This window comes from Cynocephalus volans, chromosome 1 (genome assembly GCF_027409185.1).
Source record: "Cynocephalus volans isolate mCynVol1 chromosome 1, mCynVol1.pri, whole genome shotgun sequence".
NCBI lineage: Eukaryota > Metazoa > Chordata > Mammalia > Dermoptera > Cynocephalidae > Cynocephalus > Cynocephalus volans.
In genome coordinates, this window is record NC_084460.1 from 189,461,819 (window position 1) to 189,489,407 (window position 27,589).

General features: G+C 45.9%; 3 protein-coding genes across 4 annotated transcripts in view; 1 reads left to right on the forward strand and 2 right to left on the reverse strand.

The window, feature by feature from the left end:
• Positions 1-27,589, forward strand: part of TSPEAR (thrombospondin type laminin G domain and EAR repeats) — a 147,902-nt gene that overhangs the window by 54,780 nt on the left and 65,533 nt on the right. The gene's annotated exons all lie outside the window — the stretch shown is intronic.
• Positions 6,261-15,431, reverse strand: LOC134389475 (keratin-associated protein 10-7-like). The gene is made up of 2 exons (XM_063113043.1): positions 14,852-15,431; positions 6,261-6,811 (listed from the first exon to the last, which is right to left on the reverse strand). The coding sequence occupies exons 1-2, from the start codon at positions 15,429-15,431 to the stop codon at positions 6,261-6,263; spliced, it is 1,131 nt and encodes a 376-aa protein (XP_062969113.1).
• LOC134381219 (keratin-associated protein 10-12-like) lies at positions 23,176-24,243 on the reverse strand. Of its 2 annotated transcripts, XM_063101304.1 has the most exons (2): positions 23,658-24,243; positions 23,176-23,393 (listed from the first exon to the last, which is right to left on the reverse strand). In XM_063101304.1, the coding sequence occupies exons 1-2, from the start codon at positions 24,241-24,243 to the stop codon at positions 23,176-23,178; spliced, it is 804 nt and encodes a 267-aa protein (XP_062957374.1). The 2 variants fall into 2 exon arrangements, with proteins under 2 accessions (XP_062957374.1, XP_062957368.1); XM_063101298.1 differs by having other exon boundaries at positions 23,176-24,243.

A 27,589-nucleotide genomic window follows, 5' to 3' on the forward strand; every position in this document is an offset into this window, starting at 1 on the left:
GACCCAACAATAACAGCATATACATTCTTCTCAATTCCACAGATTAGACCATATGTCAGTCCACAAAACAAGTCTCAATAAACTTAAAACGTATTGTGTCATAAAAAGCATCTTCTCTGATCACAATAGAAAGAAACTAGAAATCAACAACTGAAGGAAAACTGGAAAATTCACAAATATGTGGAAATTAAACCACGTACACTTAAACAACCAGTGGGTCAAAGAAGAAGCCAAAGGGAAGTTAGAAAATACTATGAGATGAATGAAAATGAAAACGCAACAAACCAGACCTCACAGGATACAGCAAAAACAGTGCATGGAGGGAAATTTACCTTTTTAAATGCTCACATTAAAAAACAAGAAAGGTCTCAAATCAATAATCTAACTTTACACCTTGAGGAAGTATAAAAAGGGAGAGTAAACTAAACCCAAAGCTAGCAGAAGAGAGTACATAAAGATTTGAAGATTAGAGCGTGGATAAATGAAACTGAGAATAGAAAATGCCCTCTTACTTCTCTCTCTGCTTGCACCATCTTGCAATGTGAGACCCCTGGGTCATTGTTGCCACCACCAGATGGACTTTGGACTTCCCAGCCTCAGAAAGTCTTGTACCCTCCGCTGCCTGCCACTTTCCTCCATGAGTAGAAACAGCCTGAGGCCCACGCCAGATGCAGCTGTCCCAGAATTGGAACCTGCTCTCTGATGTGAGCTAATTAGTGAGCTGCACATCAAAGGAAGTGAAGTGTATCTTGTAAATAGATTTTAAAAGATCAAAGGAAGACTTACCAAATCATCCCCCCCATCCTCTGATTTCTGCAAGCTTCAGGCATATGGTGAAGAGACCGACAAGTCACCAGCATGATAAACATAGCTACAAAAGAACAACTGTCATGCCCACATCAAATATTAATGAGGAGAGAGAATCAAATATATCCAGGGATAGAATTTGACTTCTTGGGACTTCTGTAGTTGGGTTTCTGATGTAGACGAGGAGGGCAGTGATCTGTGTTTGTGATCCAGTCTGTGTCCAAAGCTGCAGGGTTGGAAATAATGTTTCAGGAATTGCTTCTCTCTGACAGGCTGGCTGGGTGACCTTGGGCAAGTTGCTTGACCTCTCTGAGCTCACTTTTCTTATCTGTAATATATGAATCCAAGCTCCTTCTCTACCCCCCTCCCAAGAGATTTGCGAAGATCAAGTGAGACGATTAATGTGACAATAGTTTGGAAAAAATCTAAATGGCTATACAAATGTGAAGCATTTTCAGCATTATTAACAAGGTCTCCATAAGTAGAATAATTTAGAAGAAGAGGAAAGTTTCCCAGATAATTTTGGCCAAAATTCCAGCTCCTGAGGGAATCAGCATCCCAGTGGGCTGCCTCTGCAGATCAGATTTGCAGCATAATTGCTCAAAGCTCCTTTCTCCTGTGATTACAGTTAGAAATTAGCTTCCAAAGAAGAAACAACTCAAACTAAGAAGGAAGATGAAAAGGTCTTTTGTTTTCCTTTGAAGTTCCAGATTTATGAACATGGCAGATTTTGCAAGAACAATCTTACTTGTCCTTCTAAATGTTTAGTCACCTGCCCTTCAGCCTAGAAGGACAGGTGGGACAAAAGCAACTGGTGATTGGCAGGGAGAAAGGAATTTTGCCTTGAATTTAAGGTGCCAACTGATGTAAAGGAAATCAGTAAATACATTTTTGCTCCAAAAAAAAAAAAAAGAAAAACAATAGAATCAATAAAACCAAAAATTAGTTCTTTGAAAAGAGCAATAAAATTGACAAACCTTTAGCTAAGAGAAAAAGAAAGAGAGAAGACTTGAATTACTAAAATCAGAAATGAATATAGGGACATCATTATTGACTATATATAAATAAAAAGGATTAGAAGAGAATACTGTGAGCAATTGTGCACTGACAAGTTAGACAACCTAGATGTAGTGGACAAATTCCTATAAACACACAAAGTACGAAAAGTGACACATTTACTGGTGTTCTTCTTTTCTTCATATGGCTCCAAGTTACTGTCTAGTGCCCCTTTATTTCAGCCTGAGTTAGTCTACAGTGATAAACTCTCTCAGGTTTTATTTATCCAGAAATGCTTTAATTTCTCCCTCACTTTTGAAGGATAGCTTTTGCTGGATATAATTGTGGTGGACAGTTTTTTTCTTTCAGCACTTTAAATATGTCCTTCTATTGCCTTCTGGCCTTCATGATTTCTGATAAAATTGTCTGTTAATCTTCTTTCTTGCTGCTTTCAAGATCTCTTTGTCTTTCTCTTTCAGTTACTTGATTATAGTGTGTGTCTCTGTGGGTCTTTTTTAGTTATTCTACTTAGAATTCATTGAGTTTCTTGCATTTGATTCATGTTTTTCATCATGTTTGGGAAGTTTTGAACCATTATTTTTCCAAATTTCTTTTTTTAATTATCATAGTAAAATACACATAATGTAAAATTTGCCATCTTAGCTACTTTTAAGTGTGCAGCTCAGTGGTATTAAGTACATTTGTAATGTTGTGAAACCATCACCACCTTTCACCTCCATAACTCATCTCATCTTGTAAAACTGAAACTCTGTATCCATTAAACACTCATTCCCCATTCCCCCTCCCACCAGCCCCTGACAACTGCAACTCTTTCTGTTTTGGTGATTTTCCTTCAAAAAAAATTTTTTTTCCGGCTCCTTTCTCTCTCTTCTCTCCTTCCAGAACCCCTGTTGAGTATGTGATGGTTTGCTTGATGGCGTCTTAGAGATTAATTAAGCTCTTTTTTTTTTTTTCATTCTTTTTGCTTTTCTAGCCTTCGGACTAGAATATTTCAATTGACCTATCTTGCCATTCTCTAGTTTTTTCTTCTGTCTACTCAAATCTGCTGTTAACTCCTAATCCAGTAAATTATTCATATCAGTTATTATACTTTTCAACTCCAGAAGTTCTGTTTGGTTACTTTTTATAATTTCTCTCTCTTTATTAATATTCTCTGTTTGTTGAGATATTGTTCTCCTGGTTTCCCTTAGTTCTTTGCACAGTTTCCTTTCTCTCTTTGAGCATATTTAAGAGAGCTGATTTAAAGATTTTGTCTAGTAAATTCAATCCTGACTGCTTCAGGGACATTTTCTACTAATTGATTTTTTTTTTCCCATGAATGAGCCATACTTTCTTGCTTCTTTGCATGCTTCATAAGTCTTGTTGAAAAGTGGACATTTTGAATATTATAATGCAATAATTCCGGCCATCATATTCCTTCCCTTCCCTATAATTTGTTTTTGCTGGTTGTATGGCTTGTAGTTGTTTTTTGGTTTAGTGACTTTTCTAAAATATTTTTATAATTGTATTCTTTGTTGTGCGTGGTGTCTGTTCCATTAGTTTAGTGCTCAGATAGTGATTTAACAGAGAGTTACTTAAACACCTGACCTCAAAAAATGTTTTTCTCCAATCTCTGTACCGGGGCTCTGTTTGTGTGTTGGGGCACACCCCCAGCACTCAGCTGGGCAGTTTGCAACTCTCCTGTTTGCACTGTCACTTCCTGCTTGCTCAAAGCTTGGAGTTCAGCCTGAGTTTGTCAGGTCTTTTCTGAGCACGTGTCCCATCATGCACATCATGCATGTGGCCTCCAAGATTCCCGGGAATATATAAAATGTTTTCAAAGCCCTTATTCCCCAAAGCATCTCTTTCCCCAGCTTCTCCTCCCGGGATTTTTGGGGTGTCCATTGTTTGCCCAACTGATATCCTTTGTACCAGGTGGCAGTGACTGGTTCATTTACCTTTAAATGTTCCAACAAACACCCTCTACATGGCTGTTTCTCTGCCTTGGGAGAGTTCTGAGCTTGGTGACATAAATCAAGCCCTGTGTGTGGGTCCTCTGGGGAGCTGCCAGACAGGTCAAAACAGACACCCACACTTCCTTGGGAACAAGTCCACTCTGCTCCTTCTGGCACCAGCAAGCACACCGGGACTCTGGCTGCCTGGCTGGGGATGGGGCGGACGAGGGAAGTTAAAATGCCACTGGGCTCTCCCGCTGGGCTTTGCAGCTTCATTCCTAAGTGTTCCCTTGGTCATTGTAAACCTTTGCTATTTTCGCAGTTTAAAGTTGATTCTGCTGGTTTTTTCCCTTTTATGCCTGTTTTTCAAGTGTTTCTGTAGAAAGACAGGCCTTACAGTTTCCCACTTCACCACTGTTTTCTCTGCCATAGCTCTTAGCAGGCATTTGGGACAGTCCTTTTGAGGGCAGTTATCAGTGTCTCTCAGAATTTACCATCGGCAAACACTCCACTCTGGAGATCCCACTTCTAGGAATTCAGGCAACACAAAAACTCACACTAGTGCACAAAAGTATGTGGTATGAACACTCACAGTGGTGTTGTTTGGTGTAACCAAAAACTGGAGACACTGTAAATGCCCATCCACCTGGTATTCCACAAATCAAGGCTGGTGCATCTACATTTCGGAATACTATGCACCTTGGCTAAAGAAATCACAATAAGATGCTTTTCTTTACAATTTGGCAAAGAGAATAATGGTCCCTCGTGCTGTGATTGCAGCTCTTATTACAAAGTGTAGGCTCAGAACCTTGTGATGGTCACACGGCCCAGTGTCCCTTCGCTCTGCTGGTGTAGCTCTAGGAGTCTATTCTCAGATTTGAGTAATTGGGTGTGAAGCCACATCTGGCCACATCTGGACATGCCTGTTCCCTGTAGCAATATTTGTAAATTCCCATCCATGGGTCAGGTTAATGAATGGGATAGCTTGGGTAGAGAATGCTGTGGAATGTTCTGCGTGCTACATTGTTACTAACTGCGGGAAGGGACCTCCACAGATGACCAGCTATGTACCAGACAGTCCAGGAAAACACCAGACCACAGTAGTAAGCTGTGTCCTGGGGCAGCAGGGCTGAGTTCCAGTGTGCAGATTCTCAGGGTGGGTGCATTTCCCGCAGGTGCCCAACTCACTGAGAAGGTTGAGGCTGGGGGTGGGGACTCCCCGGACCTTCTCACGGTGCCTGCAGACCGCCCCAGCTGCTCACCACATCCTTCCTGCCCTCTGCCCAGCTTGCCGGCCATGTGGTCCTGAGCCCTGCCCCAAGTCCTCAGCCCCTCCATTGCCACCGACATGTCCCCTCAGTCTGGAACCATGTCCAGTTCTGAGACTCCCCTAATGCGATCCTCGTGCTCCTCACCATGTGGCTCCTCTTCTCCCTGTTCACTTAGATCTTTTCCAAAAACTCACTGCCTACACATTTTCTCCCTGGTGCTCATAGTGTTTCCCAGCACAGCATGCCTGTGCCCACATGGCGTGACCGGGAAGTCCCCTGTTAAGCTCACTAATAACTTGCATGGACTAAATTCTGAGATGGTCCCCATTGCGTGAGCCAGCACACACAGCCCCACAGGAAGCCCTCGGTCACTCTCTGCATAGCTCTCAGGGCACGTCCCTCAGCCTCCTGCCTGCCTCTCTAGCCCCGTAGCTGCCGCTCCCCAGCGTCCGCCCTCCGGGGCCCCTTCTCTTGTGCTCCCATGTGTGAAGCCTGCATCTCCTGGCACAGCTGCGGGCCTGTGCCCCCTCCCCACCTTCTCCTTCTCAAGCCAAGCAGTGTCTCCTGCTGTGGACCACTGCAGACTCCCATCAGGAGCCAGGCATGGGGACAGCACGATGCACAAACAGGACCTTTCAGTGCAAGGGCTCTGCGCAGCATCCTTCAGAGGTGAGTGCCATGTGAGCAGACTTACCAGAGGCATCTCTCTGTCCAAGTGATGCTTGCGTCCCTGCAGGTTATGACAGGGAGCACCTGCCCCAGCCAACCTCCATTCAGTGACCTGCCCAGAGGAGTTAGTCTACTGTCCTTGTGACTCCTAGGTTAAGTAACTCATTCCTAGAAATGTTCATGGCTGGAGAAGACCAATATCTGCTCAAAACTGTACCCCCGTGAGCATCAGAGAAAGAAAAGAGAATCATGGGGTCAAGGTGAGTTTATTGGGGAGCCCGGTGAGGTGCTGACAGGTGAAAGTTGAGGCCAAGTGACCCAGAGCAGAGATAGTGGGAGGGAAGGACAGGGGACCCAGAAGGCAGGTGGGGGCTCCAGGGAGGCAGGAGGACACCTCAGCACAGTGGACACATGGGGACCCCATCTTCAGGTGGGAGCAGCTGCCTGACCCAGATAAGGACTGGACTGATGGAGGCTGTGAAGGGCCTAGCCATGTGATGGGACCTGAGCCCGGCGGGCCCTCGAGGGATGTGCCCAGTCAGCAACAGGACTTCTAGCGTGACTAGAGGCTGCAGCAGGCCAGGCGGGAGCAGGCGGGGCGGTAGAGTAGGGACACGCAGGAGGCTGGGTGACAGCAGCTGGGCTGGCAGGACGAGGCGGGGGCACAGCGGAAGGGGACGGGCACACAGCAGGCAGTCCTGCACACGGGGCGGCAGAGGAGGGACACGCAGGAGGAGGGTCTGCAGCACGAAGAGGGGTGGGGACTGGGCTGGCAGCATGAGAGAACTGGACAGGGGGTGGCCCCAGAGCAGATGGGCACGCGGCACACAGGCTTGCAGCAGACAGGCACAGAGCAGACAGGCATGGAGCAGGCCTGCTGGCAGCATGAGGACGAAGTCTCTGAGCAAATGGGCTTGCAGCAGACAGGCTTGCAGCAGACGGTTTTACAGCACACAGGCACACAGCAGTCCTGCTGGCAGGGGGAGGAGGTGTAGCAAGCCGGCTCGCAGCCAGACTGCTGGCAGCATGAGGGTGTGCATGAGCTGGTGCAGACTGACTGGCAGGGGCTGGACTCACAGGCCACCTGACAGCAGGGGCTGGACACACAGCTAACTGGTGTATAGATGAGGGTCAGGCAGGGAGCCGGGGCACAGGTGCTGGACTGGCAGCCACTGGAGGTGCAGCAGGGGGGCTCGCAGCAGCTCTCCTGGCCATTGTCCACCTGCCAGGAGGAGTCAGGGCAGGCGCTGGGCGAGCACACCCGGCTGCCACAGCTCAGGTCACTGGAGCAGATGGACGTGGTGGACGCAGCAATAACATAGGTCCTGGAGCAGCAGGTGTCAGCCATACTGGGCAGATGAACTGGGGGCGGGGGGTTTGGTCTGGTTGAGTGAGTGTGTGAGTGTGTAGTGCTGCACCTGTTGGGGCTTTTATACTCCTCTCTAGCGTGTTTTCCTCACAGGCATCTCCCAAGCCTTCCCTTTCCTTGTTGCTCAGATTTTGTTTCCAGACAACCTTAATTAGCTGACCTGCTGTGTTATGTTACAGCAGCCCCAGGACTTCTGTATGTGCCGGGTGATGACTGGTGCATGCAGGTGTATTGGTGCCCTGAAAGCAAACACTGCAATGCAGAATGTCTGCTGGTGGGGCTGGGAGCTGAATGGATTGTGAGTTGGTGGCATCTGCCAAACACAGCTTCTCTTTCCATCTATCTTTGCTTGTGTACCCTTGGTGTGATTTTTGGTTGGAGTATTTTGCACCAGCAGATGTTCCACACCTGTGCCCACCTCCTCCTCCACTGAACAATGGGTGTTTTTGCTGGGAGTTCCCCCTCCCCTCTCCTGCCCCCCCCCCATCTGCTCCATCTGCAAACTCTGGGGTGTCCACCTCTTCCTGGTGCACATCTCTTCAGAGGTCCATCCAGACACTGTTCTTAGTTCTCCTATTTACCTCACAATTACTAAAAACATGCACATTCTATTATTCTTGAGTTTTCAGTTTTAGATTTGATCTGATTTTCTATTGTGGAGGAAAGAACTTTCTCTTGATTACCCCCAGCTCCATGGAAAGACCCCTCTTCCCATCCTCAGATGGCAGTAATATCTCAATATTTGGTTACATCAGTGTTCAGAGTCTGTATTATTTTAATCAGTGAATGCTGAGTCTGTATGTTGAGCCAGACTTAATTTCCTTACTTGTTCACTTTTGTTTTTGTTTGTGTTTTTCCACTTTTGGAGTTAACAATTGCTCCTTTGTTTATTTGCTTATTTTTTGTGTGTGCCTATCATTAAATCCTCCCCAGACTCTGACTAATTCTTCCCCAAGCTCCCCTCAAGAGGTTTAAACATATCAGGTAATCTACCAGCTTTATTTATTTTTAGAAACCTCTCTGCTAGAGCCCTCTTTATTTGTGGGCCAACCTCTGTTGGCTGTTCCTCAGCCTGGGGCACAGGAATCATCCCTTCACTATTGTCTTTGGATTTTCCTTATTCTTTCTCCTATGATGTAGCCATTCTTTCTGGGATGCCTTGTCTTTTTCTTTCTGGGTTTATGACCTCACTTTGGTGGAGTGCATCCTCCAGTAGCTTTCTGAAGATGAGTGCATATAAATATGTTTTTGAGCCTTAGCATGACTACACATGCCTTTATTCTGTCTTTGTACTGTTGATAGTTTAGCTAGGTATAATCTTCAGGACTGGAAAGGTTTTCCCTTAGAGTGTTTTGTTGAATACGTAGAACATTTCCAGAATCCTAAATGATCCCTTGTGCTGTTTCTTGGTTAACTCATCCTTCCCCAAGAAGTAGTTGCTACTCCACCTTCTCTCCCATTGATTCGTTTTGCCTGTTCTATGTACTCTTTTGTTTTTGGCTCCTTTTGCTCAACAAAACATCTGTGAGAAGCACCCATGTTGCTGCATGCATTAGTAGTTCATTCTTTTTTAGCTGTGCTGTGAACCATTGCATTAAACCTACTGCATATTATTTACCATTTGCTTCCCCAGTAATGGAGATTTGGATTGTTTCCAGATTTGGGCTAAGATTAATAATGCTGTGATATTAATTCTTGTACATTTTTTGGTGGATATATTTAGCAATTTCTTTTCCTCGTATACCCAAAGTAGAATTGCTGGGTCATATGATAGGCATGTGTTTAGTTAAGCATATATTGCCCAACAACTTGCTAGAGAAATTTCAATCCCCACTAGTTGATTTTATGAACTCCAATCATTCTATATCTTCACTAAATGGGGCATTGTCAGTCTTTTAAATTTTAGCCATTTTAGAAAGTGTAGCAATATCACTTTGTTGCATTAATTTGCATATTCCTGGACAGTAAAGTCACTCATTTAAATCTTTGAGTTATCGTTTCCTTGAGGTACCTGTTCAAGTCATTTGACTGTTTTGATTTTTTTTAAATAGAGTTATTTGTATTTCTTAGTGATTGTGGAAATTTATTATATATTCTGAATATGAGCTCCGTTGTATATATGCAGTAGTGTGTTGTTGATGAATGTTTAATAACTGGCTCTCTTTAAAACAAGAACAAAAGCAAAAGCACTGATTTGTAGTGTTTGCCAATTTCCATGGCATAAATACTCCCACCCTAGATAAATTCAAGCTGCTCCCGTGACGTTGCTGAACCCTGAACCAGGAAGAGAGAGGTGCACAGTCTGCTCCATGAGCTGGTGCAAGCTGACTTCAGGGCACTACTGGGTATGTGAACGCAAATAACTCATCCAACTCTGAGCTTAAAAATAAAGTTTAGCAAATCAATTTTATTGAGGTATGATTTACATGCTGTAAAACATACCAATTTAAAGTTACCGTTTGATGAGTTTTGAGGAATGCGTACAACTGTGTAACCACTACTGCAAGCAAATCTAAACTCTTCCATTGTCCTGAAGTTCCCTTTTCACAATCAATCCCCATCCTCTCCTGGCCCTGTCCCAGGAAACTACTGAGCCCCTCCCTAGCTTGAGTAGGTTTGTCTTTTCCAAAGTTTCATACAAATCGAATTATATTTCTATAGTATGTACTCTCTTGGTCTGTCTTCTTTCCCTCAGCATGTTTGCATATGTAATCATGTATCTGATGTGGTGCCACGTATCTGTGATTCGTTCCCTTTTATAGTTATAATGCTACAGCAGTCCCTTGTGTGGACATAACACAATCTGGCAGTCCATTCAAGTGTTGGTGGACATATGGCTAGCATGAAAAAAGCTTCTCCGGACATCCGTGAGCGAGTCTCTGTGTGCACATATGCTTTCACTTGTGTAAGCGCCCAGGAGTGAAATGTTTGGGTCCTATGATGGGATGTGAGTGATTTTACCGTTTCACATCCCTCCTCCAGCAAACATGTGAGGGCCCCGTCTCCTCCACATACTTCCTAATGCTTGGTATTGCCAGTCTGTTTAATTCGAGTCATTCAGATAGATGTGTTGTGAAATTAGTGGCATCTTCTGATCAACAGAAGTTCTCAATTTTAATAAAATCCAATTTATTAATCTTCTTTTTTATGTTCAGTATTTTTTACATCCTGTGTCCAAAGTCTTTGGCTACTACAATATCACGAAGACATTTTCCTATGTATTCTTTTAGATCTTTATTATTTTTAAAATTTTATCTGTTGGGTTTTTACTTATTTATTATTTACTTTTAAATACAAACAATAATTATGTATATTTATGAAGTACAATGTGATTTTGCATACACATGGTAGAAAGATTAAATCAAGCTAATTAACATATCCATCACCTCACCAACTTATATTTTTTTGTTGTGTTGGTAAGAACATTAAAAATCTATTCTTTTAGCAATTTCAAAATATACCATACAATATCATTAACTGTGGTCACCATGCAGCGCAATAGATCACTAGAACGTATTCCTCCTGTCTAACTGAAAATCTGCACCATTTGACCAACATCTTTTCCCAATCCCTCCCCCCTCCCCAGCCTCTGGTAACCACCTTTCTCCTGTCTGTTTCTATGAGATTGACTTTTTTAGATTCTGCAAATAAGTGAGATCATAGTATTTATCTTTCTGTGCCTGGCTTACTTCACTTAGCATAACGTCCTCCGGGTCCACTCATGGTATCCTAAATGACAGAATTTCCCTCATTTTTGAGGCTATATAGTATTCCATTGTGTGTATACAGCACATTTTCTTTACTTATTCATCCATTGATGGGCACTTAGGTTGCTTCCATATCTTGAGTATTGTGAATCCTACTGAAATGAACACGGGAGTGCAGACATCTCTTCAATAGAATGATTTCTATTCCTTTGCATATATACCCAAAAGTAGGACTGCTGGATCATGTGGTAGTTCTATTCTTAGTTTTTTGAGGAAGCACCGTACTATTTCCCCAAATGGCCGTACCACTTACATGCCCACAACAGTATACCCTTTCTCCATGTCCTCCCCAATACTTGTTCTCAATCATCTTTTTGATAATAGTCATCGTAACACGTGTGAGGAAGTATCTCATTGTGGTTTTGATTTGCATTCCACGGATGATGAGAGATGTGGAGAATTTTTTCATGTATCTGTTGGCCATTCATAGATCTTCTTTTGATGTCTGTTCAGGTCATTTGCCTATTTTTTAGTTGGATTATTTGTTTTCATGCCACTGAATTGTTTGGGTTTCTCACATATTTTGAATATTAGCCCCTTATCAGATGTATGGTTTGCAGATATTTTCTCCCGATCCATGGGCTGTCTCTTCCCTCTGTTAATTATTTCCTTTGCTGTGCAGAAGCTTTTTAGTCCGGTGTGCTCTCGCGTGCCTGTCTCTGCCTTTGTTGTCTGTGCTTTCGGGGTCCTGTCTAAGAACTCATCGCCCAGACCAGTGTCATCAGGCATTTTCCCTGTTTTCCACCAGTAGTTTTACATTTTCAAGTCTTATGTTTTAATCTTTAATCCATTTTGAGTTGATTTTTTAATACAGTGTGAGATAAGGATCTAATTTCATTCTTCTGCATGTGGATATCCTGTTTTCCCAGCGCCATTTATTAAAGACACTGTCTTTTCCCCACTGTGTGTTCTTGGCACCTTTGTCAAAAATCAACTGACAATAAATCCTTGGGTGCCACTGTTACCTACTGTACATCGGTGCAGTGCAGGAGTGAATTTATTGCTGTACTTCTCTTGGCTCCATTGGTCTGTCCATCTGTCCTTGTACCAATATCTGCGTCTGGTACTGACGGCCACGGAGGCGTCCCCCATCTTTTCAAGTTCTTCTGTGATCACTGGCCTATTCAAGTTTTCTGTTTTTTCTTGTGTCAATTTCAGTGATTTTATTTTCCTAGAACTTTATCCTCTTCACCTAAAATTTCGATTGTGCCTGCTTAAAGGTATATTTTTTCTCCTAATTTAAAGTTTTCTCCATCTCCATGAGGTGATATCTCATTGTTTTAATTTGCATTTCACTGATGATTAGAGATGTTGACAATGAACTAATGGCAGGACGGCCTATTTTAATACTGTTGAAATATTTTATTAAATACTTTTATTATTTATTTTAACATATTTAATGTTTATTTGTTATCCCTTTTCGATTTGCCAATATTTTTACTCTTTTATAGGTCTTTTAAAAACAAATGTTTAGTGTTATTGACTATATCTATTCCTTCTTTTTAATTCATTAATTTTAAAATTAATTTATTTCTTTTACTTCTTTTTTGAAGTTTTTTTAACTTTCTGAATTGAAATCTTATTTATTTTCAATCTTGCTTATTTTGTACTATATGTCTTAAAAGATTTAATTTTTTAAAAATTTTTGCTCTGAATACTGCTCTACCTGACTCCCACAAGTTCTGAGGTGTGGTACTTTCTTCTTTGTTTCCTTAGAGTTCATCTCAGTTTTTCATTTTCTCATCAACTTGAGAGAGAACCTTACATTTCCCAAAGGAAACTTTCCTTTTATTGGTATAAGTTTGTTTTATTGAACCTGGCTCAGGAAAATGGTCTGTGATGTGACAAAAAGTGACATCTTTTTGCCTTTCCAGAGAGTATTTTCTCTTATGATTTGTCAGTATTTTCTGTTCTGATTCATGACTTTCGCATTTGGTCTGAGAATTCTCCTTCCCACCACAGGTGGCGGCGTCATTGTTGCTTGGTGGCAGACAGAGAACATCTGGTGATGGGGCGCCGTGCCAGGCCTGCCCACCTGTAGGTGCGCATCCTCTGCTGGAAACACCTGCGTGAGATTCTGAGGCTCCAGGGTCGTGCCTGGAGAGGAGGATGACGCCCCCAACATTCCTGCCGGGTGTGAACATCGGCCACCCCCAGAGACGGGGGCGTTGGCACGGGCGGGTCAGATGCAGGAGTGGTGCACTGAGCGAGGCCCGTTGTCTTGCTGACTGTGGGGTTCAGGTGTCTGGCAGTCCCGGGCTCACCCACGCTGCCCCGTTCCTCCCTGGAGGGCCCTGGCTGACACTGGAGGTGCAGACCTGGTACCAGAGAGAAGCCTGGCTCACTCCTCTGTATGGTGGGAGTGGGGTCCTGGGAACTGGTGTGGGGGGCCTATTCCCTGCTGTCCTGTGTTCCAGCCCAGCCCAGCTTGGCAGAGGCAGCTTGTCTCAAGAGCAGGACACTCTGTTCATCATGAGACCCAGAGTGCCCAGGCTGGCCTGGCTTCCTTTTCTGCCTCTCCCTTCTAGGACAGTTTTGTCCTTGCCTGAGAAGGGCATCTGGGGCCTGTATCAGGCTCCCCAGGACCACCCTGGGTCAGTGACCCACCAGGAGGACTCGCAGGACTCGGCACATGGTGGAACTCACAGCCATGATCACTGCAGGGAATCAACACAGCAGAACCAGAGAAGGGAAGGTTGCAGGTGGTGAAGTTGGAGGAAGCATCTGGAAGTTGGCTCGCAGAGTCCTGTCCTGGTGGCATCACACAGGCACGCCTATTACCCAGCAAAGAGCTGTGACAACACGCATGAGATGTCATCCACCAGGGAGCTTGTGGGAGACTTGGTGCCCAGGGCTGTCACTGGGGCTGGTCACATGGGCACCTCTGCCTGGATGTGCCAAAATTCTAGACTCCAGAGTGGAGCAGGAGTTCAGCATGAACCACACTGTGTGTACAGCTCGGGCCCGTGAAGAAAGGTGGTGGGAATCCTCCCGAAATCCAGGTTCCCCGATGCCAGCCAGGGGCCACCTTGCCAGCAGCCTGCCATGTGGATGCCCTGCACTTGGCCTGTGGGCTTCATCCTTCGGAGTGGGGTCCTGAAGACAATCTGGTTTTAGTGGAGTCACCCCTGAAAGGCAGTCCCTCCCTGGGGTCACTGGAATACTCGCCCTTTGTGTCCTTGAACATATGTCTACCCCTTGAACACACGTGTGGCCAGGGTGGTAAGGGGCCTCCTGGACACCTTTGTAGGGGGCAGCCCAGGACCACCACATGTGGGGAGTATCAGAAAGGGTTCTGTGGTTTATGGGCAACAGAAATGAACTCTGGTTATATTTATCAGGAAAGGAATTTATTGGAAGTGTCTGTTGTGCTCACAGCATCACAGGGAAGATGGAGAAGGAGGCTCAGAGCAACAAAGCAGCCAGGGCACTCCAGGTCCAGGTGGCAGAAACCACTGCAGTGGCCTGAGCAGGTGGCAGCGATGAGACGCCAACTCCAAATGTATTTTCTTCCTTGTTTCACTCCACACAAGGTCAGTGGCCTGGGAGAGGCCGGCTGGCTTAGCCGGGATCACTGCCCTGCTGGGGCCAGGGAGGCAGGGCTCAGTGATTGGGGGAGTCAGTACTTGCAGAAATAAGTGACCTGCTCCCAAGAGGAGAAATGAACTGTGGGTGGCCAGGTGACCACCGATGCCCACTGCAGAGGCCTACAAGGAGGGGACTTGAACAGCTGTCATGGCTGTTAGTAAAGAATCCAAGGGTGCAGGTGGCAATAAGCTCTCAAGCTTTGGGGTGATCTTAAGAAGACCACTCAGCAGCAGGACTCCTGGCCTGACTAGAGGCAGCAGCAGGCCAGGCAGGAGCACACAGGGAGGCAAATCAGGGACACACAGGAGGCCGGGTGGCAGCAGCTGGGCTGGCAGGACGAGGTAAGGGCACAGCGGGAGAGGAAGGGCACGCAGCAGGCGGTCCTGCACACAGGGCGGCAGAGGAGGGACACACAGGAGGAGGGTCTGCAGCAGGAGGAGGGGCAGGGGCTGGGCTGGCAGCACGAGGGGGATGGGCAGGGGGTGGCCCCAGAGCAGATGGGCACACGGCACTCGGGCTTGCAGCAGACGGGCACAGAGCAAAGAGGCCCGGAGCGGTACTGCTGGCACGGGGAGGAAGTGCAGCAGGAGGGCTCACAGCTATACTGCTGGCAGCATGAAGAGGAAGCCTCAGAGCAGACGGGCATGCAGCAGATAGGTTTGCAGCAGACGGTTTTACAGCACACAGACACACAGCAGTCCTGCTGGCAGGGGGAGGACGTGCAGCATGCCGGCTTGCAGCCAGACTGCTGGCAGCACGAGGGTGTACAGGAGCTGGAGCAGACTGACTGGCAAGAGCTGGGCACACAACTCACTGGGGTGTAGATGAAGGTCAGGCAGGGGGCTGAGGTGCAGCCACTGGGGGAACAGCAGGGGGGCTTGCAGCAGCTCTCTGGGCAGTCGTCCACCTGCCAGGAGGAGTCAGAGCAAGAATCACAGGAACCGGGCAGGCAGACCCGGCTGCCGTAGCTCAGGTTGCTGGAGCAGATGGACGTGGTGGACGCGGCCATGCTGGGTGTCGAGCTGGGGAGGGGTGAGTGAGTGAGTGAGGGTGTGAGGAGTGAGGTGCTCAGGGCTCTTGGGTTTTTATACCCCTCTCTGGCTTGTGTTGTCCCAGAGAGGCTCACAGCTCCCTCCCCTTCCTTGTTGGTATCTGGAGTCTGGGGGACTCTCGTAAGTCAGTTGCGTGTTTAGTTCTACAAGATGTTGCTCGGCTTGTAAAAGTCCTGAGTGTATTTTGGGATTTGTTGGCACAGCCTCATTTGCCTTTGGCCCAGAACATAAAGTTGAGGAGGGCAGCGTATATTTCTGCAAACAGGTGTCCCAGGGTCTGTGCTGGCTGCCCGAAAAATTCACCCATCCTAACCCCAGCTCCCCTGGCCGCGCCCGGGACGGCCACTGTGCACCCCGGGGCCTCTGCTTGTCTGGGCTGCCGCAGTATCTAGAGCAGTGGGCTGGAGGGGCCCTGGTTGAGGAGGGCGTGAGGTGGGATGTCTCTCCCCAGTACTCCCTCTGGTGCAGGAAGGCCCCCCAGGGCTTCAGTGCAGGTGGCAGACAGGTAAGGGTGGACACTGGCGTGCAGCATTTCCCACTGGGAGGGCAGCAGTCCCTGGTGGACAGTGCACCCCGTGTCTTCCATCTCGCCACCTAGGGAGCCCCACAGCCCTGCCTCGCCCACAACCTACCCCTCTACATCTGCTTCTACCCAAACCTGCGAGTCTAAACCAGAGTTCCTTACTCATGTCCTCTGCAAAAAGCACAGCCCCCCGCCCCACCAACTGAACCATCATATGAAAGGCAATGACTGCCTTTGTGTTTCCTGTCTAGCTAGTTTCTTGATGGTTTATGGAACAGTTTCCTGGGTCTCCCCAGCTGGACACCTGAGAGTCATTTGAGACTTCCTTTCTTCTGCAACTAATATCCTGTTGGCCACCAAGTCTTGTTGGTCCTTCCTGCTGGATGTTCAATCCTGTCTGGCCTTCTCACTTCCCAAGCATTGACTTGTTCACAGTGCAGCAGATCCTCCCACGTGCTGGAAACTGCACCAGGTGCCGAGAGTGCAAAGATAAGCGTGTCACAGCCTGACCGCGGGCCCTGACCTCAGATCCCTGCTGGCGTGGGAGGTGGCTGCTCGGTGCCCTGGGCGTCAGTGATGACCTGGTGCAGTGCAGCATGCCTTGGGCCCAGAGGAGCGGCACCTGGCTGGAGGGAGGCTCTGGAGGGCCTTTCTGGTGGGGGTGTGATGCCCAGGCGAGTCCTGGAGTCTCAAATCCTCCCCCTTCCCAGCCGTTTTTTTGTCTTTATAAGTGGATCTCAACCCTTGGGGGATTTAGGAAAGGCACAAGAGACTTCAGGAGTCCTAGAAATTCAGTTACAATGTGGGCTGAATTGTCTTTATATTTTGAGTTATAAAAATAATATGAACTTGAGCCTGGCCTGCCTCCTCCAGAGGAACAGAAACTGGTCAGATGGGCTGGAAGTGTATTGAGTGGAGAGAGGCTGAGCGCTGCGGTCCTGCCCATCCTCGCCAACATGTGGCGTTGTCCGTCTTCCCATCTCAGCCCTTCCAGTGGGACTAGTGATGCTCACGTTTCCCTGGTGACTAGTTGCATGGAGCATCTTCTCACAAACGGTTTGCTTGCCGTCCGTGTATCTTCAGTGAAGTGTCTGTTCATGTTCTCTGCCCGTTTTTCTTAAATCTGGTTGTTTATGGTTCTATCATTGAGTTATAAGTATTCTTTATATTCTGGGCACGAGTTTTTGCAGATTGTACTGCAAATATTCTCTCCTTCTGTGGCTCAGCTTTTCATTTTCTTAACAGTGTTTTTTTAAAGTGTTGAATCTTTAATTCTGATTAAGTCCAATTTATTTTTTTTTTCTTCAGTGGGCCTAGCTAAGAAATCTTTGCTTAAACCCGGATCACATAGCTTTTCTCCTGTGCTCACTTTTAGATGTTTTATGGTTTTGACTTTTACATATTGTTTTAGAATCCACTTCAACTTAATTTTTGAATATGCTGTGAGTTGTTCCAACATCACTTGTTGAAAAGATTATCCTTTGTCAAAAATCTGCTGGCCATACATGTGTGGGTCTATTTCTGGACTCTGTTCCATTCTTCTGTATATTTATCCTTATACCACACACTGTCTTTATCAATGTGGCTTTAATCTTGAAATCAAGTAATGTCTAAGTTTACCTATTCTGTTTTTCTTTTTCAAAATGGGTTGGCTATTCTAGGTTCCTTACATTTCCATATAGATTTTAGAATCAGTTCATTGATTTCTACAGAAAAGCCTGTTGGAATTTTGACTGGGGTTACATTAAATCTACAGATCAATTTGGAAAGAATTGACATTTGACAAAATTGAGTCTTTTGAACCATGAACATAATATGTCTCTCCAGTCATTTAGGATTTCTTCAAGTTTTGTCTGAAATATTTTCTCATTTTTAGTGTATAGACCTTGTACATCTTTTGTTAAATTTATTTATTTCTTTTTTTAATGCTTTTGTTAATGGTATGTTCATTTTTGACTGTTGATTGCTGCTATGTGGAAATACAATTGATTTTGTATATTTACCTCATGTTCTGTAACCTTGCTAAATTCATTTACGGATTCTAATAGATTTCTTGTATATTCCTCAGGATTTTCTAAGGACATGACCGTGTCATCTGTGAATAAGGGCAGATGTGCCTCTTCCTCTCCCGTCTGTGGCCGGTCATTTCTTCCCTCCTCAGGGCCTCCGGCTCACTGTTGAGTGCAACTGTTGAGAGCAGACGTTATTGCCTGGTTTCTGGTCCCAGGACAGCTTTCAGTCTGTGGAAGTTCCCTTCTATTTCTAGTTTGCTGGATTTTTTTTTTTTTTAAATAAACACGTGTTGCATTTTGTCAAGTGCCTTTTTTGCATTTATGGAAATGACATTATGGTTTTCACCCTTTATTTGTTAATATAGTAAAACATATTTATCAATTTTTGAGTGTTAAACCAACCTAACATCCTGGAGAGAAACCCCATTTAATCATGAAGTATTGTCCTCTTTATATATCGCTGCATTCAATTTGATAATTTTTTGCTAAGAATTTTTGGGTCTATATTCCTAAGACATACAGATCTTTAGTTTCCTTTTCTTTTACTGTACGTGCCAGCTTTGGTGTTGGGGTCATGCTGATCTCATAAAGTAAGTTGAGAAGTATCTCTTCCTCCACTGTGTTTTGAAAAAGTTTGGGTGAGATTGGTATTATCTCTTCCATAAATGCTTGATAAAATTCAGCAGTGAAGCACTGGCATGTTCTTTGTGGGAAAGGTTTTAATTATGAATTCAGTTGATAAGCTTTCTTTTTCTATTCAGCTTTCTTTTTCTTTTTGAATTCGTTTTTATATATTTCCAGTTATTTGCCTATTTTATATGTAAGTTGTTGAAAGTATTGGCATAAAGTTGTGTTATTTCTTGGTTTTTTAAATGTCTATAGAATCTGTTGTAGTAACCCTTTTTTTCGTTCCTGATACCAATAATTTATTTCTTTTCAGGTTTTTCTTTACCAGTAAAGCTAGACATTTGTCAATTTATTGATCTTTTTTTAAAAAGCTAGATTTGGTTTCATTCATTTTCTCTCTTGTTAGTCTATTTTCTATTTGGTAGATTTCTGTAATTCTTGATTATTACATTTCCTTGATTATTACTTATTTTTGGGCTTAACTTGTGTTTCTTTGTCTAGCTTCTTAAGGTGGAAGCCTAGAGAGTTGATTTTAGGCCTTCCTTCTTTTCTAACAGAAGCAATAAACGGTATGTGTTCCTCTATACCATATGCTAGCTGCGTCCCACAAATTTTGATATGTGGTGATTTCATTTTCTTTTTATTTAAAAAGTTTTCTAATTCCCATAGTGATTTCTTCTTTGACTCATGTGTTATTCCAACATATGTTTGATTTTCAAATATTTGGCAACTTTTCAAATATCTTTCTGTTAATGATTTCTAGTTCTGTTGTGGTCAAACAACATACTGTGTACTATTTCAGTCCTCTTAAATATATTAAGACTTGTTTTCAGGCCTAGCATATAGTTTATTTTGGAACTTGTTCTATATGCATTTGAAAAGAATGTACATTCTATTGTAGTTGGATAAGAGATTATATGAATGTCAATTAAGTCAGGTTGGCTTACAGAGGTTTTTCGAGTTTTCTTCATACTTACCAGTTTCATCAAATTCGGAAAATATAGTACTTGGCCATTTTCTCTTTAAGTATTTTTCTGTCTTCCTTTTTCCTTGGTACTCCAATTGTGTGTACATTAGACCACTTAATATTGCTCCCTAGGCCTCCGAACTCTGTTAATTTCTTTTTAGTGTTTTTTTCTCACATTCCTTTGGTTTGGATAGTTTCTATTGCTGCATCTTCAAGTTCACTGGTCTTTTCTTTAAGTCATCCTTTGAATTTTTAATTATTTATTGTTGATGTTATATTTTCAACTCTTGGAGTTCCATTTGGCTTTCTTTATGTTCCTCTCATTATGTTCATGTTTTCTTTTAGATACTCAAACATATTTATAGTAATTTAAACAATAGTCTTGTCTGCCGATTTCATCAACTCTGGCATTTCTGGATTTGATTCTGTAGACTGTTTTATCTCTTGGTTATGGATTGCATTTTCCTCTTGGTCTTGTGTCTGGTAATCTGTGAATGAATGCTGCACCTCATGAATGTCTTTGAATGCTATGTGCTTTTTCTTTCCTTTAGAGAGTGCTGGGCTTTGCTCTGGCTGGCAGTTACTGTCTGTGAATCAGCTTGATCCTCTCAGTGCTGCCATGGTTGTTTTTAAGTTTTGTCAGGACAGAGCCTTTACTCTAGGGCAAGTTTAGCACCACTATTTAGATGTGACTTTTCCGGGGTTTGTACCAAAAGCTTCTGGTATTCATTGAGGTTTCCTTACTCTGGTTGTTTGGAACTCAGGTGTCTCCCAACCTTTGTAAGCTCTGGGATTGCTCCCTGGTTGCTCTTTGCCTAATCTCAGGGAGTTCTGAGCTCTTCATGAATGGCTCAGCATGCAGCAACATATCAAGGGAGCCCTGTGGAGCTTTTTCCTGTATAGTTCCCTCTTCTTCTGTATTCTGCTCTATGAATTCCAACTGCCTCAGCCTCCTTCAACTCTGATTTCTATCTCTTCAGCTCAGTGGATCCACCATGCTGTCTGGGACCCAGTGTCTGGGCTGCAGCCAGCAGCAATTGTAGGCTCATCTCCCATTTACTTCCTTTCCTCTGGGACCCCAGTTCCTCGCTGTCAGTGACCCAGTGTGTGCAAACAGTTATTTTGTATGTTTGTCCCATTTCCTGTGTATCTAAAGTGAGAGGATAAGCCAGATTCACCATGGCCCAAAGTGAAGTCTCACTCCTTGTGTTAGAGGATTCTGCTTCTCTTCCAGTCCAATCCCTCACTTCCCTCTGACTACTCAAGATCTTTCCCCAACACTGAGACTGAGTTTGCCTCTTTTCACCCTGGGAAATGCTCCAGCCGAATTCCCACCCAACCCGAGACATCCCTATGCCTAGGGACTGGCGTGTAGCCAGCATCCTCACAGGAGGAACTCTGGCAGGGGTCCTGGAGAGGCGTGAGGAGCCTCAGCCCGGGGGCCCTGGGCTTCATGAGAAACATCTCCAACCCCACCTTCCACCCAAGCCCAGTGGTGTCCTGTCTACACAGACCCCATGGGGAATATGTCAAGTCCCAATCAAGGGGCCCAAGTGTGGGGTAATTTAAATAAAATCTAGAGGCAGAACTCAGAATTTTGTGGGTGAGAGCAGCCAAGGGAGGTGCATGGACTTGGAATCCAGTCACTGCTGGTGAGTTCTAGTGACCGAGTGAATAGGGGGCATTTTTAAGGAGAAATGGAAGATGTATTGAGTCCAAAGCCACTCTATGAGTGGCTAAAGCAGGTGTTTAGTTATGATCCTTAAAAGTTCTCCAAGTTAAATATATTGAATTAAGATTTATCTATAGGAAAAAAAAAAGTGGGGGGGGGATGTGCAAGGAGTCTAACAAGTTATGTGATTGCCCAACTTGGTGGTAATGAACTATAGATTAGGTCAGCCCCAGATAAGGGGCCAGCCAAGGGGTGACGGAGTGCTGGCTCTGCCTTTTGTCCCAGGCCCTGGGAGGTAGACAGCCTGGGCCTGGTGACTCTCTCCAGTTATTCAGGGGGATAGATATCACCTCAGGATGTTTTTGTCTCTTGAGTCACTATCCTTTGTATTATTGCTATTTAAATTAGAAATTGAAATAATATTTTTTATCAAATGAAAGACCAATAAGAAAGTTTCTTCTTTTGTGAAACAAGCCTTCATGAGATGAGGCCACAATGGTTGCCAGTGGAGTGGGTGACTGCATTGCATCTCCTGGTGGGGTGCCCCACGCACCTCCCAGCAAATTCCTGTCTGACCACAGCGTGGGCTCAACCAGGCGTGGCCAGTCTTCTCTCGGCTCACATGAAGGGGAGCGGCACTGTATCCCGATGAAGAGTCCTCCACAGAATTCTACTGCTCTGGAGTTATTCTTAGCTCCGGTCCCATGTGCTGCAAGCCACACGTTGAGCTGTGCTGCTGAGAACCACGTGCACCTGCGTGACGGATGTTCTCATTCAGCCCACCGCTATGATTTCAACGCAGCAGGCGCTCTGGTGTCCACCCTATACAAACTGCCCCAGCGGAGGGTTCCCGGGCAGCAAGCTCTCTGACACCTTTGCATGAAATCCTTTGTGATTTTAAAATCACTGGAATAGAGTCAGTACTTCCTCCAGGGGCTCCAACACATTGTTATTCCAAACATAATTTTTAAAGATATCTTAAACCATGACAGTGTCTTTCTGTTCTGGTTGATCCATTTAGCCATATGTTCACAATAATCATAACGTGCTTGCTCTCTGCTATTATTGCCAATCCATTTAGATACCTAAAGAAGGAGTCCTATTACTCTGACCTTAGAGAGCTCTAGAGAGGTGGGAAACGTTTCTGCTGACATGGGGCGTAAACAACAGAGACCTGACTTTCAACCTCCGGTGTGTTCCTGCCACACCAGGGACATGAGCAGGGCATGTGGGAGGATTTGAGACAATATACGGATAGAAATTTCTGATTTTGAAGGTAGGAGGGCATTTGAACATGTTCTGGAAAAACATGGATGTAGAAGATACTATTCGTGACTTGATAGGGATTGTGCAGAAGGAGGAGAATTTACAAAGGCATAGCAACAACAACAAAACTGCGGAGTGAGTGACAGCACAGGAGGGGTAGAGGCAAACCCAGTCTGGACCCCAGGGAGCCACGCACCCCTGGGCACAGGAAACCACACAGGATCCTGACGGACAGAAGAGTAATGTGTATGAAGGAGAAAAACGTGGCTGCGTGGGACAGCCAAGGAACACTGATAAAGACACATGCAAGCCAGTGTTGTTGCAAGTCACAGGTGTTTATTGGTCAGTTTGCTGAAGAATCTCGAGGTCACTGCACTGACGAGGACAGAGACACTGTGGATTGGGGCTGAGCTGACTCTCATCAGGGATGAGAGATATGGAGAGGAGGCGACTGCCACGGTACTCTCCTGGAAGCCCCCCAGACAGTGGATATTTAGTTCTTCCATGTCGTCCAGTTCAACAGACTGTTCCAGCACACACCAGGAAGTGGTCTAAGTGCCGGAGCAATTCAGGGCTTGGACCTCAGCTTCCAGGTGGGACCTGAGCCTGGCTGGCTCTAGGGGGACGTGCCCAGTCAGCAACAGGACTTCTGGGCCGAGGCGGGGACACAGCAAGCCCGGCGGGAGCATGCGGGGTGGCAGAGCAGGGACACGCAGGAGGCCGGGCGGCAGCAGCTGGGCCGGCAGGACGAGGCGGAGACACAGCGGGAGGGGACAGGCACGCAGCAGGTGGTCCTGCACACGGGGCGGCAGAGGAGGGACACGCAGGAGGAGGGTCTGCAGCAGGAGGAGGGGCGGGGGCTGGGCTGGCAGCACGAGGGGACTGGGCAGGGGACAGCCCCAGAACAAATGGGTACACGGCACACGGGCTTGCAGCAGACAGGCACAGAGCAGGCCTGCTGGCAGGAGGAGGAGGTGCAGCAGGAGGGCTCACAGCTAGACTGCTGGCAGCATGAAGAGGAGGCCGCAGAGCAGACGGGCACGCAGCACACAGGCTTGCAACAGACAGGCTTATAGCAGATGGGCACGGAGCAGGCCTGCTGGCAGGAGGAGGAGGTGCAGCAAGAGGGCTCGCAGCTAGACTGCTGACAGCATGAGGAAGAAGTCTCTGAGCAGACGGGCACACAGCACACAGGCTTGCAGCAGATGGTCTTATAGCACACGGGCACACAGCAGTCCTGCTGGCAGGGGGAGGAGGTGCAGCAAGCTGGCTCACAGCTAGACTGCTGGCAGCATGAGGAAGAAGTCTCTGAGCAGACGGGCACACAGCACACAGGCTTGCAGCAGATGGTCTTATAGCACACGGGCACACAGCAGTCCTGCTGGCAGGGGGAGGAGGTACAGCAAGCTGGCTCACAGCTAGACTGCTGGCAGCATGAGGGCGTGCAGGAGCTGGTGCAGACTGACTGGCAGGAGCTGGGCACACAGCCCACTGGGGTGTAGATGAGGGTCAGGCAGGGGGCCGAGGTGCAGCCGCTGGGGGAACAGCAGGGGGGCTCACAGCAGGGGGGCTCGCAGCAGCTCTCTGGGCAGTCGTCCACCTGCCAGGAGGAGTCAGAGCAAGAATCACAGGAACCGGGCAGGCAGACCCGGCTGCCGTAGCTCAGGTTGCTGGAGCAGACAGACGTGGAGGACGCGGCCATGCTGGGTATTGAGCTGGGGAGGGGTGAGTGAGTGGGTGAGTGTGTGAGTGGGTGAGGTGCTGAGGGTGGTCTGGCTGGGCTTTTATACCCCTCTCTGGCTTGTGTTGTCCTAGCAGGAGGCTCACAACTCCCTCCCCTTCCTCGTTGGTGTTTGGAACCAGTTCCTGGAGAGTAAACAGTAGGGGTGTTTTATTTTCCCAAGAGTTGTTGCTCAGCTTCCAAACGTCTTGAAATTGGCTTGGGATGTATTTACTTGTTGTTCTTCTCAGAGAGAACGCTGGGGCGGAGTGCTGATTAGGGTGGTTTTCTGACCAGGCCGTCTGGAGGTGGGCGCGCAGGGGTGTCTGCAGGCGCTGCTGTGGCCCCCAGGCCCCTGGGCTACTGAGTGGCATCTTGTGTCTCTTTGGTTGGAAGGTCAGAGAAAGAGGTGTGTTTGGGTCTAAATAAAGACAAGAGGAGTCATGGTTTTTATGCAGTAAAGTATTAGTTTCCTTGGGCTGCTGTAACAAGTATAATGGATGGCTAAAGGACAGACATCCTCTGTCTCACAGTCTGAAGGTCGGGAGTCCAAGACCAAGGAGGCAGCAGGGCTGGTTCCTTCTGAGGCTGTGAGGGAGGATCTGCTCAGGCCTCTGGTGGTTGCTGGTGATCTGTGGTGTTCTTTGGCTTGCAGAAGCAGCACCCTGATCTCCGCCTTTATCTTCATGTGCAGTTCTCCCTGCGTCTTGCCCAAATTTCCCCTTTCTATAAGGACACCAGTCATATTCGGTTAGGGCCCATGCTGACAACCCCATCTTAACTTGCTCATCTACAAAGATCCTATTTCCAAATAGGGTCGTTCACAGATACAAGGGGCAGGGACTGCAGCATCTTTTGGGGGACACAAATCAACCCAGACAAGTCCAAGCAGGCCCCACCTGGGGTGGAAGGCAGCTGGCGGGCAGGTGAGGGGTCGGGGGACAGGCCGCACAGCCATGAGGCCCTCAGCAGTACGTGCTTGTCTCAGCATGGCCTGAGCTCGTGGATGGCTTTTGACACATGCATTTTACAGAATGGTTGTGAAAGGATCACAGCGAGTTCACCTGTGACCTTCCCCGGCTTCTTCCAGGGTCAATGTCTCACATAGCTATAGGTCACTTGCCACATGGTAGAAGTTAGCACTGGCAGCTCACCATTCACCAGCTCCCATGAAAGTCCTCCTGTGGGGGACCCCACACTGCACCCTCCTCCGTGTCCTCCAGGCTGTGACAGCTGTTCAGTCTTTCCTGGCCTCTGTAACCTCCACTCTTGTGAAGAGTGCTGGTGAGGCGTTTTGGGGAAGGCCCCTCCATCGGGCCTGTAGGATTCTTTTTCATGATTAGACTGGGGTTGTCATCTGTGGGGGAAGGATCCCACAGAAGCAGTAGGTCCAGGACAGTGGGGCACGTTGTTGTGTCTTTTCTCTGGCAATGTGGCTAGTTTTCACTTTGTAATTCATAATGTTTTGCAGGAGATCATTTGAGACTTTGAAAATATCCTGTGTCTGTGCTGGCATTTTCCCAGTGGTTTCAGCATGTGCGTGGAATCTGGTCTGTGGCAGTTTTCACTGCGGTTTCCCTCAGGGATGTTGTACTTCCCAATTCCATCTGCACTCATCTGCTGAAACTCTTCTGCAAGGAGCTGTTGTCCTTTCTCCACCTTATTTGCTTGTTCCTTTATTTATTTCAGTGAGGACTAAAATTGTTTATTTTATTATTTGCCTTATCATCCAGTATTATCATTATTTATTCTGTTTAAATTATTCCAACTTTGACCAATTTTGGTTCTTCTACCTTTTTGACACACCTCCACTCCCTGACTTTTTTTACTTTCTGGTCCAAGCTCATCTTGTGTTGTCCCCATTTTATCCCTGGAATCAGCCACTTCTCCATGGATCCCGGGCCCCTTTTAGTGGGTGATGGTGTTTAGAAACCAAGAACCAGAGTGAGGTGTGCTCAAGTACTCAGGCTCCTGGGGCATCTCTTCTCCTGGGCTTCATCTCAGGAAGAAATTCAGTGTTCCCTGTCAAGGATCACATTGGCTCCAGTTTTTCTAGATTAGCTCTATCTGGTTTAAAATGTTCCCTTCTGTTTCTGAAAGATTTTATCACACATGGATGTTGTTTGTTGTGGAATACTTTTTATGCAACTGTTCAGATGATCACATAGTCCTTTTTCAGTCTGCTAATATGGTGAATTACATTATTTTTAAAGTTTTTTACTTTGAAATAATTGTAGGTTCACAGGAAATTGCAAAGATACTATGGAGAGGTCCTGTGTACCTGCATTAATTGATTTTTGAATGTTGAACCAGTCTTGAATTCCTGGATAATCCCCATTTGGTTCTGATGTATTGTCCTGTTTATATGTTGCTGGATTGGATTTGCTAATACTTTATTAAGGATTTTGCTGTCTATATTCATGAGGGTTATTGGTCTGTAGTTTTCTCTTTTTGTAATGTCTTTGTCTGGTTTTGATAATGCTGCCCTTATAAAAGGAGTTGGCAAGTGTTTTCTCCTCCTCTAGTTCTTGGAAGAGATTAACACAGAAGTGGCATGGTTTTTTTCTTTAAATGATTGGTAGAATTTTCCAAGAAACTGGAATTTTCTTTGCTTAATATACAGGACTTTCTAGTTCTCTGTTTCTTCTTTAATGAGTTCTGGGATTTGTGCCTATCAAGGAATTGGTCCATTTCATCTAAGATTCTGAATATATAGGCACAGGTTATTTGTAGACTTCCCCCATATTATCCTTTTAATTTCTGAAAAATGTTCAGTGATACCCCCTTTCTTGTTCTTAATATTGATAATTTATTCCCCCCCCCCTTTTTTTCTTTGTCAGTCTGGCTAGAGCCTTATCAATTTTATTGATCTTCTCAAAGAATCAGCTTTGGTTTAATTGATTTCTTCTATTTTTCCTTTGTTTCCAATTCTGTCAATTTCTGCCCTGCACTTGCCTTTGCTTGCTAGGGGGTTCCTTTGCTATCTGTTTCTAGTTTTTCAAGGCAAAGCTTAGATGATTGATTTGAGACCTCTCCTCTTTTCTAATGTAAGCATTTAGTACTTAAAGTTCACTGTGCTTCAGCGGCACCTACAAATCCTCTCTGTGCCTACTTTCCTGGCCTATGCCCTGAGGCTTTGAGTTAGCCCTTCCAGGTCTGTTTCCATAATTCCTGGCTTCAATATGCATGTTACATCGGTAATAGAGTCAATGGGGACTCACACACAATTTGGATTTGAGGGCAGGAAACCTCCGGAAGCTTCCACGTACTGCAGCCCGGGGCTGTTTCAGGGATTCATGTGCTGTTCATGTTCTCACTCGCTGGGAGC

Bases quoted from the DNA above. Each gene is read 5' to 3' on its own strand.
- LOC134389475 (XM_063113043.1), bottom strand. From the start codon at position 15,431: ATGGCCGCGTCCACCACGTCCATCTGCTCCAGCAACCTGAGCTACGGC. The intron at 6,812-14,851 runs GCAGACCCTCCT...TCTATACACCAG, and splicing joins CCCCTGCCCCTCCTCCTGCT to TTAGCTGTGTGTCCAGCCCC.
- LOC134381219 (XM_063101298.1), bottom strand. From the start codon at position 24,243: ATGGCCGCGTCCTCCACGTCTGTCTGCTCCAGCAACCTGAGCTACGGC.